At 39.8% G+C, this 17,639-nt stretch overlaps 1 protein-coding gene across 3 annotated transcripts in view; it reads right to left on the reverse strand.

The window, feature by feature from the left end:
* Positions 1 to 17,349, reverse strand: part of FGF10 (fibroblast growth factor 10) — a 58,811-nt gene extending 41,462 nt beyond the window's left edge. Inside the window, exons 1-3 of one of the 3 annotated variants that reach the window (XM_033086301.1) lie at positions 17,181 to 17,349; positions 16,634 to 16,706; positions 15,937 to 16,486 (exon numbers count right to left, since the gene is read on the reverse strand). In XM_033086301.1, the coding sequence (XP_032942192.1) occupies positions 15,937 to 16,273 (337 nt within the window). In that variant the 5' untranslated portion in view covers positions 16,274 to 16,486; positions 16,634 to 16,706; positions 17,181 to 17,349. The other 2 variants (XM_033086300.1, XM_033086298.2) reach the window with 2 other exon arrangements.
* Positions 17,350 to 17,639: the final 290 nt, after the last annotated feature.

A 17,639-nucleotide genomic window follows, 5' to 3' on the forward strand; every position in this document is an offset into this window, starting at 1 on the left:
TGTTGTTAGGGCTTCCAGGAGGTTTTCTTTGGTCCTCTTTTTCTGTGATTTGACACATTTTAAATTAACAGACACACACTTTTTAAGTATAAGAAATGCCTGTGTCAGGGCTGTTTCTGCAACAGAGCTCCCCAGTCATCGTAAATCACAGAGCAATACTGTTTCCTTCCTAGTCCTGGGACAAAAGGCTTGCCTGGCTACTTTGAAGTGATCCACCAAAGGCTGATGTTACAAGAAGTCAGGGAAAGACAAACAAATATGGGTTTATTATATGGTAAATTCACTGGTTACCTATGATATGGGTTTACAGTGCTTCCCTATTCTAGACCAAACCATTCTCCCTATTCTAGAGCTGCAAGCTGCTTCCCACCTACCTAGAGCTCCCAGACTGCCACAGACATATGCTTGTCAGTGGGAGAGGCCATCTGGGAGTACCCATCTTGTGGATGACACGCTCTGGAAATGTGGTAAAAATTGCTGCTGTGTATAGGCTGCTGTTCCACAGAAACTGCCTGCTGGAACTATCCAGTAAGAATGGTTCCAATAAGGTTTTTCCTTTGAAACTTATGCCGATAATGAGAAGACAGAATTTCTGTAGTTGGAAGAACAAAAAAATGAGGAGTTTATTGTAGGAATTCAGAGTGCTCCTACCCCCTCATTGCATATTGCAGCACAAAGAATTATTTTTTAATTTCCTTTTCCTTTTTATCCCACAACTGACCTTTTCCTTTGGCTATTTCAGCCTTCTGCAAAGCTGACATCTGCAACTTTTTCCAGGACTGGCAAGGCTCCTGAAATCAACTGGTATTTACTCCTGGACTAGGTTCTAAGGTGCTATTATAAGGTGTAGAAATGATAGTCTTGATAGAAATTGAAATCACAGTGGAAATAAATCCACTACTTTATATTGCCAACATCAGAAAAATAATAGAAATACATAACTGAAATGAGATTCTGGAGTGGGTCAAAACGCTGTCATCTCTGTTCAGAGTGTAAATGATTTTGGTAATTTCATTTCAAATGTCACTTAATTTTTAACCCTGCCTTTACCTTTTTTTTTTTTTTTTCCTTTTAAAACATCTCACATTCCCTTTATGAATCATGTCTGAAGGGAAAAGAATCTATACCAGCCACCCTTATGCCATTTCCTCAGATGGAGCTTAGCTGTTCTCCAAACACTCCAATGTATTCTTGCTTTAGGTAACATAATTCAGAATGGCTGAAATCTTGTATTTATGCCAGTAAAGCTAAGATGTGTGATTTTGCTTGTGGGAAAACTTGAATTGCTAAGATGAGCTGGTGAGATTTAGTAACCTCCAGCTGAGGAGTAAGAACAAGTTGCTAGAGGGGCTTCTCCTCTGCTCACTTCTGGTAATGATTCCCTGATTGCAATAGCTTGTTTTCAGACTTGTTTCTCCTGTCTGTCTGTAAGCAATTCTACTTGATTCCTGGGTGAATATCTTTTCTTCTATTAAATCTCTCCTTAAAATTAACTTATCCATACAAACTTAAGAGTACAAAAAGGAAGGGTTTATTTATTTTTTTTTAAATCATGAGTTTAGATTCCATGCGCAAAATCTGCTGTTTTTCAGACTGTGTAATTTCAAAAAGACAGACTCTCTACAGATGGTATCTGTAGTGAATACATTAACAGCACTTTAAACATTTTTCTTTCCTGATAAAGCAAACTCAGCTCCCAAACTCCTCCAAAGGATACCTTAAGGGTTACAGGCAGCTCCTAACTTTGCTCATTAGGAACATCTTATTATCAAATATTCCCAACTTTCTTTACTCCACTGTCTGATGGGTATTTTTACCAAGAGATTACACTTTCCAAAAGCACTGTATTTAGACAGAATTGCCTACTGTCTCTCGTTACTCACTTTTGCAGATTTTTCTTCTGTTTTCTACATCTGTAATTAGTGATTTCACATCTAGTCTGTCGTACATATACATCTATGTAGGAGAAATATTCTGCTATAAAAATTGAACAGTACTACAGTACTTTATCCTTCAATTCCCCTATCTATGATGAAGGAGAACATCATCCTTGTATTGTGAACACAAAATAATGAACAGGCTAGAATCATCAGTCAATGGCTTAATAGTGGAATAAGCTTGAGTAAAGACAAAATAGAGAAAATCCTAAATCCTAAACTCTCTGCCTCAGTCCCTGTTGCCAAAGAAGAGGAAAATAACACAGCCATATTTCAAGTTTGGATTAGGGAATGACTGTAAAGATGAATAATTCTAACATTGGATAGTGAACCTGGGATCTATAACATATTCTAGATTTTATGTAACATAGGAGAATTTAAATACTTGTTAAAATTGGTTTTGTTGCACCTCGACAAACTTTCAGCCACTACTTATCAAAAGTAACCACAGAGATATTGTTCGGAATATCACTACAGTAAAACACTCTGTTAGCCTAACACAGGACTGTGTAATATTGTCTCTTTCTAGAGAACTCTTACCCAGTTGAAAAGTTCACCTTACCATATCAGTTATTTTTGTTTAGAATATATTAACTTTTTGTTCCTAATGGAAGCCAGTTAGAAAAATGAGGGTGAGAGGTTAAACATACATCTGGTCTCTCTATTTAACATAGAGGTTTATCTTTTGCATGTTGCTGATGATAATTTGGAAGGGAGGGGGGCACAAAGGAAAGGCACATTTTTATATTTTTCCGTTATGAAAACAGCAGCCTCCATTTGTCATTTGACATATGAAATAACTCTGCCATAAAAGTCTGTGCTTTTCAGCTTTGTGTTTAATTGTTGGAGCCAAGAAAAGGAGGTGAAGAAACAAGACAGATTTTACTTGGGCTGGTAGGACATAGTAGGCTATAGCAAGCATGGCTCTCATTATGCTTAAGTGAATTAGTCTGTTTCCTTTAAAAAAAAGGAGGGGGGGTAAAAAAGGAGAGATTAACAAGCCACCAAGGACCTGCTGTAAGACTTTGACACTTTTAGTGGCTTGTGACAAATGACTTGTGAGTATTAGCTCTCCTTCAGAATCAGAAAACAAATCTACCATTTGGATAAGGAATGCAAAAAAAAAAAAAATCAACAGCAACAAACTCTGCTACAAGGTCATGCTGCCTAGGACTCATTACCAGTGGAACAAGGGAGTTGAAGAACAGATGAGTTCTTTAACTCACTAAACTCTGAAATTGCTTTTGGATGTCTAGAAATCCCTAACACTTGTCATCCTTTTCTAGGTAAAGAATATGGTACAGCTCTTCTGAAGGTATTAATGTGTTCAAATATTCCAACAATGGTACGTATTTCTACTTATTCTCAAGAGGCATTTTGGGCCTGGGTTCAGCTTAGAGGCTCTCCTCTGGACTTATTCCAAGAGCTAAATATCTTTCTCGTGCTGGGGTAAAATATAAGTGTCTATTCAATGAGGCCTCTACAGATTCTTTGGAAGCTTCATCTTATGTGTTACATTAGCTGCACTGTCCTGCAATCTACCCTTACATTGTCAGTATATCTGAAAAGGGAGTTTTTCACATAGAACTTCTACAGGTTAGCACACAAAACAAATCTAAAAATGAAGAGCTGATATATATTTATATACTGGCTCTTTGGAAAGCAGAAACGTTCTGAAATCACCATGAAAAAATATTTAGTTGAAAACTCAACATTAGGAGTATCAGAAAATGCCAGATGGCAGTTGACTCAAACACCAAAATTACATTCCTTTCTTCATTATGGGTTTAATAAAAACCTCATCTCTAACTTATTAGATAAAGTACAAGGTAATAGAAATAATTAATGTTTTTACCTATTTTTTTTTTGGCTAATCATTAGATACTTTTACAGTCTGCATTGCTGTGTGACCACATGCATGGATACCTCACATCTGTGACTTCTGTTCAAAAGATTTTGAACTGTGATTAAGGTTTGGAGGTCCCTGGATAAGAGACCTGACTCCACTTCCTCCAGTGGCAATTTTTTTATAGCATTATTGAACTTAATAGTTCAGACTGCACTAAAGTTCTTCATTAATATAAGCACCGTGTTTTTCTTTCGTTTTGGTTGAAGGAGTTGCTGTAATTCAGTTGGTATTGAAAAGCTGTATCAGTCTTTATTATGTCCTTAATAAGCTGGAAACAAAAAAGTTATGTCTTGCTGACCTTTATGGTCTACTGTGTACATGTATAAAATTAACAAAACCAGAAAAAGGAAGAGTTCTACAGAAAAATTAATATAGATATTTTACAAGAGCGTTTGTCTCTAAATACTCATCATTGCAAAATGCTTCCTGTTTCATAAGGAGAATCAGCTGTAAGCTGAGTCCACAAATGCATGTGTGGCAGAACTAAAGGAATAAAGCAAGCATGGCGAATTTTGAGCAAATCTGGATGATGCTTTGAGGAATTATTTGGTGTGTGGTCTGAGGCAAGAAGCCACAGAGAGGCGGAAGTTAATCTTATGTCCTCCCCAGCTGCAGATATGTCTTTTTGAGAGCTGACTGCAGCAGGAGAAACTGAAGAAATGACCAAGAGACCAGATTAATTCCACATGAGCCAAGTGTCAGCCTCATTATAAGTGTTTTCACTAAAGTTGAAAAGACTTTAACTTGGATGGATGTCATTTCAAAGCAAAGTTGTGACATGCAGAAGTAATTGTAATAAATTAAACTGAAAGAATAATGTCTGTGACACTAAAGAGGAAGTATCAATAATTTAAAAAATGGTAGAAAAAAAATACTCTCCCAAATAATTCCAGTAGGTTAACTCAACAGACTGACAATATTTCAGGGAAATTAATGTGCTTCCGAAAATTCATAATACATTAATACAATAAATATTAGGAGGATATCATGCTCAAATTTCTTTTACTGATAGGCCTGACAGTGAAGACAGTGGAATAATAATTGTATTTTAACTGCTTAATCATGGAAATCATACAGACCCCTGAGCTGAAACACCATAAGGTTCATACTTTCAAAGCAAAAAAAAAAGTAATATTGCTTGTAATCATAATTATACAGCAGAACCAGATACAGTTTTACAGGACACATCCAATATGTTCCTCTACTACTACTGTTTAGTTAGGAGTTATATTGACATTAATTTTTGTTTCATGCTATGCAAAAAATCTGTTGGGTAATCTCCACAGAATGCTTGCAAGAGGGGTTATGCATATTAATTTATTTTTTTTTAAAGAGGTTTTCTTGTTGAAAGACAAAAATACCTTAGACTGACAGAATTAAGAAGTAGCTTATTCTTCCCTTACTATTCCTTATATCCAAACCTTTTATAGAAGAGATAATTACCCTCTGGGTGTTTTGTTTCTTCCTGGCATTTTTCATGGTGTTACTGGTGTGTTTCACAAATAATTGCCTTTCACAGCACCCTTGCTTGTGTAGGAAGTATTGCTAACTTCATTTTGTAAGCAGTGAAGGGGCAAGGATAAATTAGACTTGAATAGTCTCAGAAATTTTGAGGTACAATGGATAACCAACATATAAGACCTATTATTTCCTAATATGTTATGGCATTCCTTAAGTTTAATTCCTACAGACTATCCTTGTGCCAAATTGTCCAGTATTCTACCCTCTCCCTTTCAGCAGATTCCTACTCTCTGCTACCTGACAATCACCATGAGGACCATTAGGACCTCCAAGGATTCTCTCTGCTCCTTTTATCCCCTCAGTATTTTCGCAGCACATGGTGAAGGACAATCATTCCCACAATCCTACATCATTACTCCAGTCTGTATCTGTTTCTGTCTTGTTTTGAGACAAAATCCACCACAGTCATTAAGAAAATTTCTAAAGTTCAAATACCCTGCAATCTCTTGAATAAAGAAAGCCACTGTTGGGCCTTTTCATTCCCTGACAAGCTCAAGTGAATAGCTGCTCTGTGAGGTATTTCATTCAGATGAAAAGTATTTTCTCATCCAAAGCCCTACAGCAAGGTATTTTATACACTGCATTTAACTGACAGTATTCTTTCAGTTTTCCATAGAGTGTTCTAAAAATGTTTTCAGTATGTCAGTTCATTCAGTCTTGTAGTTCCTTAATATACAACAATCACCAGCTTTTAAGCAACCACCAGTTGCTGTTCTTTACTGGTTTATGTCACATGAGAACAGGAAGTACTAAGGAATAACTAATATCGAATTGGTACGGCGTTTAAACACCATGGCATGCACAGGCTGGGTTCCAATTGCCACTCCTAAGGTTATTCAGACACAGAAAGCTGTGAATGAAATGGTCTGCTCATAGTACCTGGAGCACAGATTTTTTTTTAGCCTTGTCACCCTTTCCCTGTCCTGCAGCGATGTGTTGTTCCCCTTTCCCTGTCCCGCAGTATTTCGCACTGGATGTCAGCAGTAGGAAACCCGGGGTGGATGGAATCACCAATCTGCATTACCTCAGCATCTCTCTCCATCGTTCTTGGCGTGGGAGTAGGGTTTCTGACAAGGCAAAATCCAAGGAAAGCACCAAAACTGCTTATATTGAATCTACCCTTAAGCCTCATAAAGGGCATAGCTTGTACCTCCCAGGATTTGCCTTACTGAATTCTCTATCAGCTACTGAAGTGGTATAAGCAACTCACTGGACTAAGAAGTAAGTCATTGCTTATGTGAGCTCATGGGTGTTTAGGAGCAGAGGTCATGCTGCTTCATGAATAAAAGCTATCGGAAATGACGTGAAATATCACTGTTCATAAGAATTGGACTTGCACATATGCTTTCATCAGCATCTTCACCTTTAAGAAGCTGAAATCATAATGTCCTTCCATTTCTTCCATTCTACTTACTTACTTACTTTCTTTCTTACTTTATTTTTGTCAGAACCACATGAAATGAAAATTTAAAAAGCTTGAAATCATTTGTATGTCAGAATGCCTAGTGAAATTAGGTTTGTAAAAATTTTCTGCTCCAGTTTGCACATGGGGGTACCGTAACTCAGCCCTTCAGTCAAAGTATGAACTGCTGACCCAGCTATTTGTAGGGGTAGCACCAAAACTATACACATATCTTGTATGGAAGGTTATCTTTCCAGCATCTGAAGAGACAGAGTAAGCACAGAGTAACCAGTAGACACAGCAGCAGACTAACAGGAAGCAGCCCCACCTTGGGTGATGAGGTTAGCTCTAGACTCTTCTTGTGCATCTTTTCATGTTACCATTAGTTTTGCAGTTACAGATCCTCAGTGAGCACAGAATTTCTGTGTTGCAGTTATTAGCATTAGTGTTTTGACAAGGGAAAGGTGTCCTGTCATCAGAATGTGAACCACATGCACCACTCTGCTTTCTCTGAGATAGGGCAGAGGGGCAGAGTCATGAGCCTCGGTTACAGCTCAGGGGAAGGTTTTCATTAGCCTGTCTCCAAGGGAAACGTGCCACAGGTACTAAGATAATTCATGAGGATAAGAGAGGTACTTCCAGATCAAATTCCAGATTGCCCTTGTCAGGACCAGAAGCTGGACACAATAGTCATTGTGAGACTCCTCTGACTTGGGATATTATACAGTTCTATGACTTTATGACATGGTTTATACTTTTGGTGTTTACATTCAGGAAAAACCATAGAGAAAAAAAAAAGTATCTGGGAAATAAATGAGAAAGAATTTAGTTCTGTTGAAGTTAAAAGACCTATTCAGAGAACATCAGAAGCTTTACTTTCTCCTAAAATGTAATAATAAAATTGCGAAAAGACGGTAAACATGCAGTCTTATAAATAATTATTGTGATAAATGCAGTCATCTATTCCATTGTTTTCCTTTGCTCACTGTAGCAACAAACTTCTAAATATGTATCTGCTTCAAATCCTAACTATAAGCTTGCAAAATATGACATATTTGATTACACTAAAAGTACCAGGAACCAAAATACTCTATTCCACCCTATTCCATGATCCAAAAATCAGACCACTTGGAATTCTGAGGTACCTTGATATCCTTGAGGTATGTGTTTCTCTTAACAAATCTAGTGCACAGTACTAGCACAATGAAAAATTTAAGAAAAAAACAACCAAATAAAACCCCCAACTTTTTGTTTCTTTAATACAGAGCTTGTTGCTCTTTCAAATAGTTTATTACTTTCAAGGTCCAATTCGCCCACCCATCTGCTTGCAAGTAGTCCATACTGAACTTGGTATTAGAAATAAAGCAGGTTATTGATCCTCTTGAAGAGGATAAAATGAAGAATAAAACCCTAGAGCAGGTACCAAATAGTTTCTAATACCTACAGAATAGTGTCAGAGAAGACAAAATTAAATTGAGAGTGGAAAGTTCATACCCTAACACCAAGCACACACTTTTATATAAATTCAAAAGGCACCTTAATGTCTTCATAGTTTCAGTCTGTGAGCAAACAGATGTTACAGTGAGATCAGACAGGACAACTCAACATCACTGGCAGTTCACAGCTGCCAAAAGGGGTAAGCCACACTCCCCCTCTCCCCACTTCTCTCCCACTCATGACACATGCTGCCACTATTTCTTTCTTGTCATCCTTTCTAGTACTGATCTGGTACTTGTCACACATCCCACCCACTTCCTCTAATGCGGGCACAATATCATTGATTTATACCCAGTCTCCACTTAGCACTGTGCCTTAATTCCAATTAAATAACATCCTGAATGATTCCAAAATGCTTCAGCATTCCCTCCCCAACTCCCACACATGCTGACTACAGCTGCACAGCTGTGTGTCAGGAACCTAAAAGAAAACTTACATTTCATTTATTTCTATGCAATGTTTGAATCTCTAATATCAGTGGCAGAAGAAAGAAGAGCAAAGCGACTCCTCACATCTCCCCCTTCCTCCCTCCACAACTCCCTCATTTTCACTTCTGCTCCCTGCATAGGAAGACAAGCCAGGAAAGGCAAAAAACAACTAAACTTATTGTCCTTCACATGTTTTTCACCATGAAAGGAGCAGGCATAACATTCAGAATAATTCATGTTCCTACTATCTGTAACCTTTTCCTCTCTGACAACACCAAAAGTTATGGAAGAGGGGAAAGAGAAAAGGAATAAAACTATTTGGTGTAGTTTCAACATTTCCTTTTTTTCTTGAAAGTCAACTTCGACGTGTGTGAAAATTCCTCTTTAACTGTAGAAGATATACACTACTGACAGATTATTTAGAGGTAAATGTGAAAGGGGACAGGCTAATAATTCTTTAGGCTAACTATAAAATAGGAGAATGCTTTACAGCTGACATTGTGAGTATATCAACCCAGTAATTGGATGCACGTGTTAGTAGCAGTAAAAAGGCACTGTCCAGTTGTCCACCTTACATGGGAATCTACTTTGAGTGTATTCTTTGATTTACTGTTGCAATTAGAACTGAACGTTCAAAGAAAGAACACAAGTGACCTAATTTAAAAACAGTGCCTTTAAATCCACTATTTAGTATGAGACTTGGCTAGCTTGTAATAATTTCTTTCCCCTGCAACTTCCATTTGCTGCAATGTACTCATGAAGCACCAAAATAAATTTTAATAATCTGCATAATTAATGAACTAATTTTTAATATCCATTCAATGATTAAAAATTTAGCCACTTCCTCCTGACTCCTACCCTTGAAGATTTTAATTCTCTTCATAAACACAGAGAGCTTTCCCAGGCTGACTTTTCAAAACTTCATGAAACACTGTTTCCTGTCTCCTTTTTATTATGTTGTAATCAACAGGGATGTTTTAAAACAAATTGGCACAAAAACCAGAAGCAATTAGGGGAACTAGGGAAGGATCCCTCTAGTTAACGGGACTAATGTTGCAAGCATCATTGGCTACTTTTCTCTGTTAAAGCATCTGAGCAAGGAAAGGGTGCATGATAGAAAAATATCACATAAAAATAAATTGTCAAAACACAAGAAAGAAAATTTGCTTGACAGGTACACACAGTTAGGTTAGTGGCACTAATATACCTACCAACTGAGAAACAAGTGTGCTAGGGTTGACTAAACCTGTCTTCCATTTCTTATCTGGTAGTTTGGTATTCACAGCCCAAAGTGAGCAAGGGTTATTTTTCCATGCAGTCTCCTCAATCTGACAGAGGTTGGCAATGCTGATAAACAAAATATTTGTGCTGTTCCAAGCGACAAAGAGGTCATTAGATTATATACCCCAGAATACTGGGATAAAGTAGTTCAGTGACATATACAACTGCAAGCAGTAGCAACAATTGTTTAAATGAGCAAGCTGGAATTTCAACTTAGTGCTGTTTTGGGGAAAAAGAGACTGTAAGAACTTGATTCAAAAGCTCTCCACAAAATAGAAAACAATGTTTTGTCATAGCATTTCAATGTTAAGGGAGTATATAAGAAATCCCAATCTAACCAAGAAATTTCTCTGCTTTATTGGCACTATCAGCCAAAATACTAAGCCTAAGAATAGAAATACATTATTTACATCTACATTTTTTCCTATTCAGAATATTTATTGTGCAGTTATATTACTTTCTTAGAGGAAAAATCAGCCATCCACATCACATGAGTGTTAGTACAGGTACCTGTGATTTTTAACTTAAGACATAAGTTAAAAAGATTTGCACATAGAAAGGTTTTCTTTTTTTTACATGAAAGACTCTCTGCAATAAATGAAAACTCCCCTATTGCAGGATCTGATCTGACTCTCATTTGAAGTGAAAAGGCCCCTATTCACACACACAGTTCAAAGACATCTGAAAGTCATCTTAAAATGCCTTATTTCAAAACAGAGGATCTTATCCTATGAGTGAATGCATCCAAGATGTTTCAGAAGTGTAAGCACATTCTATACTGCTCACTCAGCTAATGCCATCTTCAAGGAAAGTTTTGACCAAGCCACTACCTGTGAACCCTCCTATTAAAACAGAAACATGGCATCTATAAACCTGTACGTCCCTTGTTTCCTTTCTACTTCTTTTTAGGAACAAGCTTCCAGTTGCTCCTAACTCTTGGGATTTTTTTTTCCCAAGTGGCTATAAGTTAGATTTATGAAGACAAAAAGACTTCTTACAACTGTGTATTTTGAAAAGATTTATGACAGGGCTACAGTATCAGCATGGAGGGTCCACAAGGCAGGAATGCAGTAAGGGTAACAGGAGAGTGTCATGTAGACATTAAATAGTACAGTTCTTTCCACATTCATAAATCCTAAGTGTCTATAGTTTTATACTGCTGGTTATAAATTATATAACTGAGTTCTACAGACAAAAAACAAAAACCAAGCAAAACCAAACCAAACAAAACAAAAAACCAAACAACAACAACAAAAAAAACCCTAACCAAACCAAAAAAGCACCAAACCCCAACCAACCGACAAACAACAAAAAAACCAACGAACCCCAAACAAAAAACCCCACAAAAAAACTAAAAGTGAGAAATTAGGACATACCCATCTGACAGTAAGGAGCCTACATTTCAAATTACTTCACTCATCATTATTTCCTATTTAAAGTATTTTGATTGGTAAAGACATAAAACAGAACTCTTTGGAGAGTAAGCCAACAAAACACTAATAAGTTTCGAAAAACACTGAAAAGTTCTCACATTAATTTGCAAACACATATGACAGGGAGTCAATAATGCCGAACAGTTAGTTTACAAAAGGTTCAGTAGAAAAAGAGCGTATTTTACCAATTATTCTAATCTGCTTGGAGCCTCATAACTGATGTTAAGATATATGGCACTTTATTATTTTTCTGCACCACAGGTGTGGTGAAAAAAAGTAGTATCAAATGAAGTATACTTAATCAAAAGACATTCAATGCTATTTTTCTGCATATAACCTAATCTATAATACAATACCTATTTATATGTCATGTATGTATGCACACAATTAAAATCCTCATTAGTAATGTTCGGCAATTCTAGAGTTGAGTGGTTGTTTACAATCTTTTGGTCTAAAGAATGAGGCTCCAAACTTTCTTGCTTTCACTCACTATGCTGTTAAGCTTATCCCACACTAACCAAAGCAAAACCAAAGACTATCAGGGACTTCAAGAGTTCTTGAAGCTTAGTATAAAAGATAATTGAATCCTCAGAAGAAAAGCCCACAATAGGTTAGCTTGTGGGAATGGCTAATTATTTCTTGCTAGCTCTCCGGACATACACTTCTACTCTGCAACACAGTGCCTTTATCTTGCAGTAGTCCACTTGGGTTGGTCAGAAGGTAAATTAATAGAATATCTGCTGATGCAAGCCCTTTTGACTTTGCTTGAACTAAATTAGCTTGCATAGTTGAGGATGCAGACCCTTCTTGACCACCTCTTTGAGCAGAGGTGACACCAGGCAGTGGCTGTGCCGCCATCTACTGTAGGTTTTGCATAGCACTGCTTGGTCCAAAGCACACAGGAATCCCTCCAGGGTTCCTTCCCACTCATCTCCAGGCTCAGTGACACAGACTGCACTAAACAGGTACCTAAGTAAGAGCCTGATCCTGAAATCTTTGCTCAGGCAGAGCTCCCTCCACAGACTGCAAGTCAGCTGCTGCTAATGAAGCATTGTGCATTTTGTTCTTCAACTAATAATGTCTGTCCTGCAAATCTGAGGTTTTGTGTGCCTTATAGTACTGTGGACAGTTGCCTTAGAAGGCAATTGAAAATTGTATAGCACTGAGATACACATTAAAGTTTTCTTGAACCAGCTTACCATATATCGTGTAGCTTTAATGCATGCCAGCCATTAATCCCAGAAGAGTTTCACTATCTTTATCAAGAGAACTGTCTGTGTGAAAGTCAGAATCTGCACACATGCAGTCTCCTCTCAAGCTTCTCTTGGTGATCCCAGAGCTCAAGCTATAGTGAAAACTTTTGTAATTGCTCTTTGGAGGATTTTTGGATTTATTTGTCCCTCATCAAGTGTGCAAGCCTTCAAAAACACTACAGCTCTCTTTATTCGTGCTTGTGAAGGGCTCTGTCAAGAACAGGGGCAAAGGACTTCACAGCTGTGGTGCTGCAGGACAAGGTAATAGTTGTATTTTCAGGACTGACTTCCAGATGCAAGGAACAATAAAATAAAGTGTCCTACATCTATCTAGTGACAGACACCTCCAGCCATGCCAAGTGCTGAAAGTTCTGCCAGTCTTCTGACAGAACAGTCAGGAACCACCTGGTACTCCACAGGTAGAGAAAGGATGATGGAATAGTTCCAAGCAATCAAGTTGTAGTACAGCTGCCAGAGTAAACTTGAATTTAGTGCACTCTACACAGTATTTATAGAGCAAATCCATGAATGTTGCTTGAGCCGTTTAAAGGCTGGAGACTAAATTCTTTTTTCTGAATGTTTATTCTGACTTTCTCCAACTGTTCTTCTTACTTTACAGTGCTTAATTGGCAGTGAGCCACAAAAGCTGCTGTCTAATTACACAACATATCACGATCTTACAGACCTACTGATAAGGCTTTACTGCAGCATAAATGGATTTTAAACATTAGCATGTGAGAAAATTAGCCTTCAGATTAGAATATTTCAGTCTTGCGTGTCAATAGTCACTTTTATTTGTTTAGGAAAACATGGTTTCAGAGGGAGAAACTAATTTTAAAGATTAAATAACCTGTAATGTTAAACAGGTTACAATTTAGTGGCCTCTCTGGCTAGCTCTATGCATGGCAGAAATCTATTCACATGTAATTACTTATTTCAGACCATATGAAAGATATCATATCTTTTCATGGAATCAGTCCAGCTGGGGATTATAGCATTATTATGATAGCACTGCTATACATGATGCTGTGAAAAACAGATATAGTGAATTCACTTGCAATATTTTGCTACACAAACAGCCTTGGATAAAGGCATAATAAATATATTTTTGAATGGTCCCAGACTATGTTTTTACAGAAAACATGATTTCATACTGCATGTTATAATGACTATTAATCGACAACATAGAACACTGACTTCTGTCAATTGGATGATAGTTTTGAACTGAAGGATGTACACTAGGTCTGCCTTTGTGATGCAAGTGCAGTAGGGAATCTACAAGTTTTAAGATGATGGCAACCTTTTCTCCACTGCACATAATCTTCAGTGATAGGATGTAATTATGTGTAATAAAAGCATTATTTTGCTTTTATGTGAAACAAATGACATTCTCCTCTCTTTCAGCAGACACTCTGCAGATGTGGTGGTAACCATGACATCACTGAGAAGGTCAATTCTCTTTCTGATGCACTGACTGGAAAACCAGGACACTCCATGCACATCCCCTCCCATGACTGTGGGGGTTGTTCTTGCATGTAGCCTGAAAAGGTAGGAAGATGTATATGCTCATTTCAGTGTATTCTACCTCTTCCCGGCAGGATTTTGCAAAAATTCTAGCATGCTGGTAAGTTCACTCACTGAGCAATTCTGCTGGCAAAGTGGGACTGCTCAGACATGCAGTTACTTCCCTGAGTACTCTGCTGTCAGAGCAGGCACCTTACAGCCCTTTCTGGCAGCAGTGTGCTATACAGAATGGTTTGACATTCTCGGAGATACACACAAAGCTTTCAGAATCCTATTTTACGGGTGCTGCTCTCCTCTAAATCAAAAGGTAATCTAAGAAACACCATTTTAGGACCTCATTCCATGCAAATTCATCTAAGTTAAGCCTCCCTCACAGCTCTGTTTTTTAACAATTTGCCTTTCTATGAAATACAGAAAGGGAGGTGGTAGGATTCAGCTGCTTTGACATCTAAAGCATGTACAAACATCAGAGTGCATGATAAAGCATGGAGTTGCAAGGTGGAACAAATGAAACAGTGACACATGATATGTCAGTCCTTTTCTCACAGTTTGTAAGGTTATATTATGGGCATTTACTAGACATACAGCTGAATTAACAGCAGTGTCTATCATACAGCATGGCAACCTGCTGAAGTACCCTGTATTATACACATTAGCTAACAAGGGATCTACTTAATTCACTTTCAGTTGTTTTAATTTAACAGCAGGGTTTATCTGGATTTACGTAAAACAACACAAGAACCAAAATGTGGATCTTTACCAGTGAAGAAAGCCTTAAAGTTTCCTCGAGTTGCATAACAGAGCTTACTTGCTCAGTATGTTCCTATAGTGGGACATAGTCACCTAAGATTTGCAAGGGAAAGCAATATATTGTGATTTAGTGCAGTTCGATTTAAGATTGCACGGACAGAAAAACCAAGGAAGGGGTACATTTCTAGCACAAACAGCCAAAAAAACATTACAAGAAGCATTCTATTACTAAGCATCTAATTAGTTCTAGAGAAAAGCTCGAAACTTCAGCTATGGGGACTGCCATATGACTTTTGCTCTGACATAATTTATTTAAAGGAAAAAAAAAAAAGAAAAAGAAAAAAAAGAGAAAGAAAGAAGGGGACAATGAAACGCGTGTGAGGTCTGTGGGAAGGCAGCCCCAGATGTTTACAATGGAGCGAGTAGCGGTATAGCGGCGCTGCAGCCCGGACCGGCGGGGCGCAGCGCGGCACCGCCTCCGCCGCACCGCGGGCGGCAGCGCGGCCGCGCACCGGCCCCAGCGCCGCGGGCACCGGGGAGCGCCGGGCGAGCGCGGCCGGCCGGAGCCCGGCCCGCAGGAGCCAACACCCTGCCCCGGCAGCGCGAGCGGGCGGCGAGAGCGAGAGGAGCGTGCGGGCAATCGATTAATTGTTCCAATGCAGCGCTCTCGTCAAGGCGATCTAATGACAGGGGATAATGATTTTCAGATTCAGGAGACAATGTCCCCCACACACTCCCCGCCACTTCCTTGCAAATCTCTTCTAATTTGCCAGGCGAAGAAACAAACGGTGCTCGGCGAGGCCATTTGCAAAACAAATGTAAGCGGAGAGATTCGCAGATACGGGCTGGTGGGGAGCGGCGCCCCAGAGGAGCAGAGCCGAGCCCACCCAGCCCTGCCCTGCGCCCCCTCTCCTCTCCTCTCCCTGCGCTCCCCTTCCCTCCCCAGCCCGGCTCGGGCCCGGGGCGCGGCGGCCCCTGCCCGGTGGCACAGCCGTACTTACTGAACGGGCAGTTCTCCTTCTTGGTGCCGCTGACCTTGCCGTTCTTCTCGATCTTGAGAAAGTACTTGTTGTAAGAATAGAGCTTCCTCTTGCGCACGTCTCCTTGGAGGTGATTGTAGCTCCGCACGTGTCTCCCCGCACTGGAAGGAGAGGAGAAGGACGAGGGGAAGGAGGAGGATGATGAAGAAGAGGAGTTGGTGGCCTCCGGGGACAGCATGTCCTGGCCGAGGTCATGGCAGGTGACAGGCACAGAAGACACCAAGAAGAGCAGCAGCAAGCAGCAACAAGGCAGGTGGGAAAAGGCTGAGGCACCATTTGTCAGTATCCATTTGCACATTGTACTGAAACTCTGGGCGCTGGAAAATGTCTTATCAAATGAAACATACTGGAAGGGTAAAACCTGGTAAAAGGCAAGTGGAGAGACGGTGGTTGCTGCTTCTGGTTAGATTCCTCTGAGCTCTGATCTGGCCTGAAGTAAGTGCACCAACATCCATAACTCAGGGGACAAATCTCCTCAGAAGTTGCTGCCTTTTAATCCTTCGAGTCCTCCCTCAGAAAAAAAAGAGCTGTTGGTTTTGGTTGTTGGTTTAGTTTTTTGGTTTGGTTTTTTTTTTTTTTTGGGTGGGGGGGTTGCTGTGGTTAATCCTCTTTCCTTTTTACCTTCCCCACCCCCCCACATGCACACACACTCCCCAACCTGCTGAGACTTTCCAGTAGTTATTTTGTTCTCTTCCTCACTCCTTTCTTCACCATCTTAGATGCAGAAAGGTCTGAAAAATAGATGACAGCAAAGTCAATGACAACAACAAAAACAACGACTAAGATAAATAACAACCAGCGGAGAGGGGTGCCGGAATGGATTTTTCACACATACACCTTTACACACACGCGCACTCACACTTTGCGGCTTTGCACCTTCTTCTGATCCCCACCCTCTTGCCTTTTTGCAAATCCCAAACCAGTTGCACAACTCGTCCTTTTCTCACTGACAGCCCCAGAGGAGGAAGTTTCTTTGTTTTGCTTTGAATTCTCCAGAACAGTATTTAAAAAAAAATCCCGAGAGAAAGAGAGAGAGAAATCCCAACTTGTCCCCCCGCCCTTCCTTTCCTTTCCCTCCCCCTTTGGTTGTAAACAGGTTGGAAGCTGTAGCCTAAATGTCAGCGATTACAAGTCAGAGGTGGGATGTGCCTCTGGTGGTCAGCCCTTATTTGCAGGGGGTCAGGCAGTGGTGGGACATCTGAAACCTTTTTGCAGCTGGAGCGAGCGGTGCCTGCTGCGGAGGCAGCCCCGGGAGCTGCCCTCGCTTCCTCCCGGGCTGCGGCAGCTGCGGCAGCCGCCGCCTTCGGCTCGCTGCTAATTGCTCCTAAAGCGTCCTTCTCTTCGGAGCGCCGGCCACCAGCATGGCTTAGAGACTCATGCTTTACTAATTTCCCTGTCTTCCAAGTTGAACCAATCCCCTCCAGGGAGGCTTCCCTCCCCCTTCACTCTTCCCCCACTCTCCCTCCCCATCCCTTCCCCCCCCCCCAAAAAAAAAAAAAAAAAAAAAAAACCCTCAACCAACCAACCGCCTCCCCTAAACCACCCCCCCACCCAAACTAACAAAAACCAACCCTCAAAACCCCAACTTGTTTTCTAGTGGAGAGTTTTATTTTATTTTTTTTGGCAGTGAAGTGATTGAGAAAGCCACCTGGAGCTTGTTGCCT

The sequence above is a fragment of the Catharus ustulatus genome, chromosome Z (genome assembly GCF_009819885.2).
Source record: "Catharus ustulatus isolate bCatUst1 chromosome Z, bCatUst1.pri.v2, whole genome shotgun sequence".
Taxonomy (NCBI): domain Eukaryota; kingdom Metazoa; phylum Chordata; class Aves; order Passeriformes; family Turdidae; genus Catharus; species Catharus ustulatus.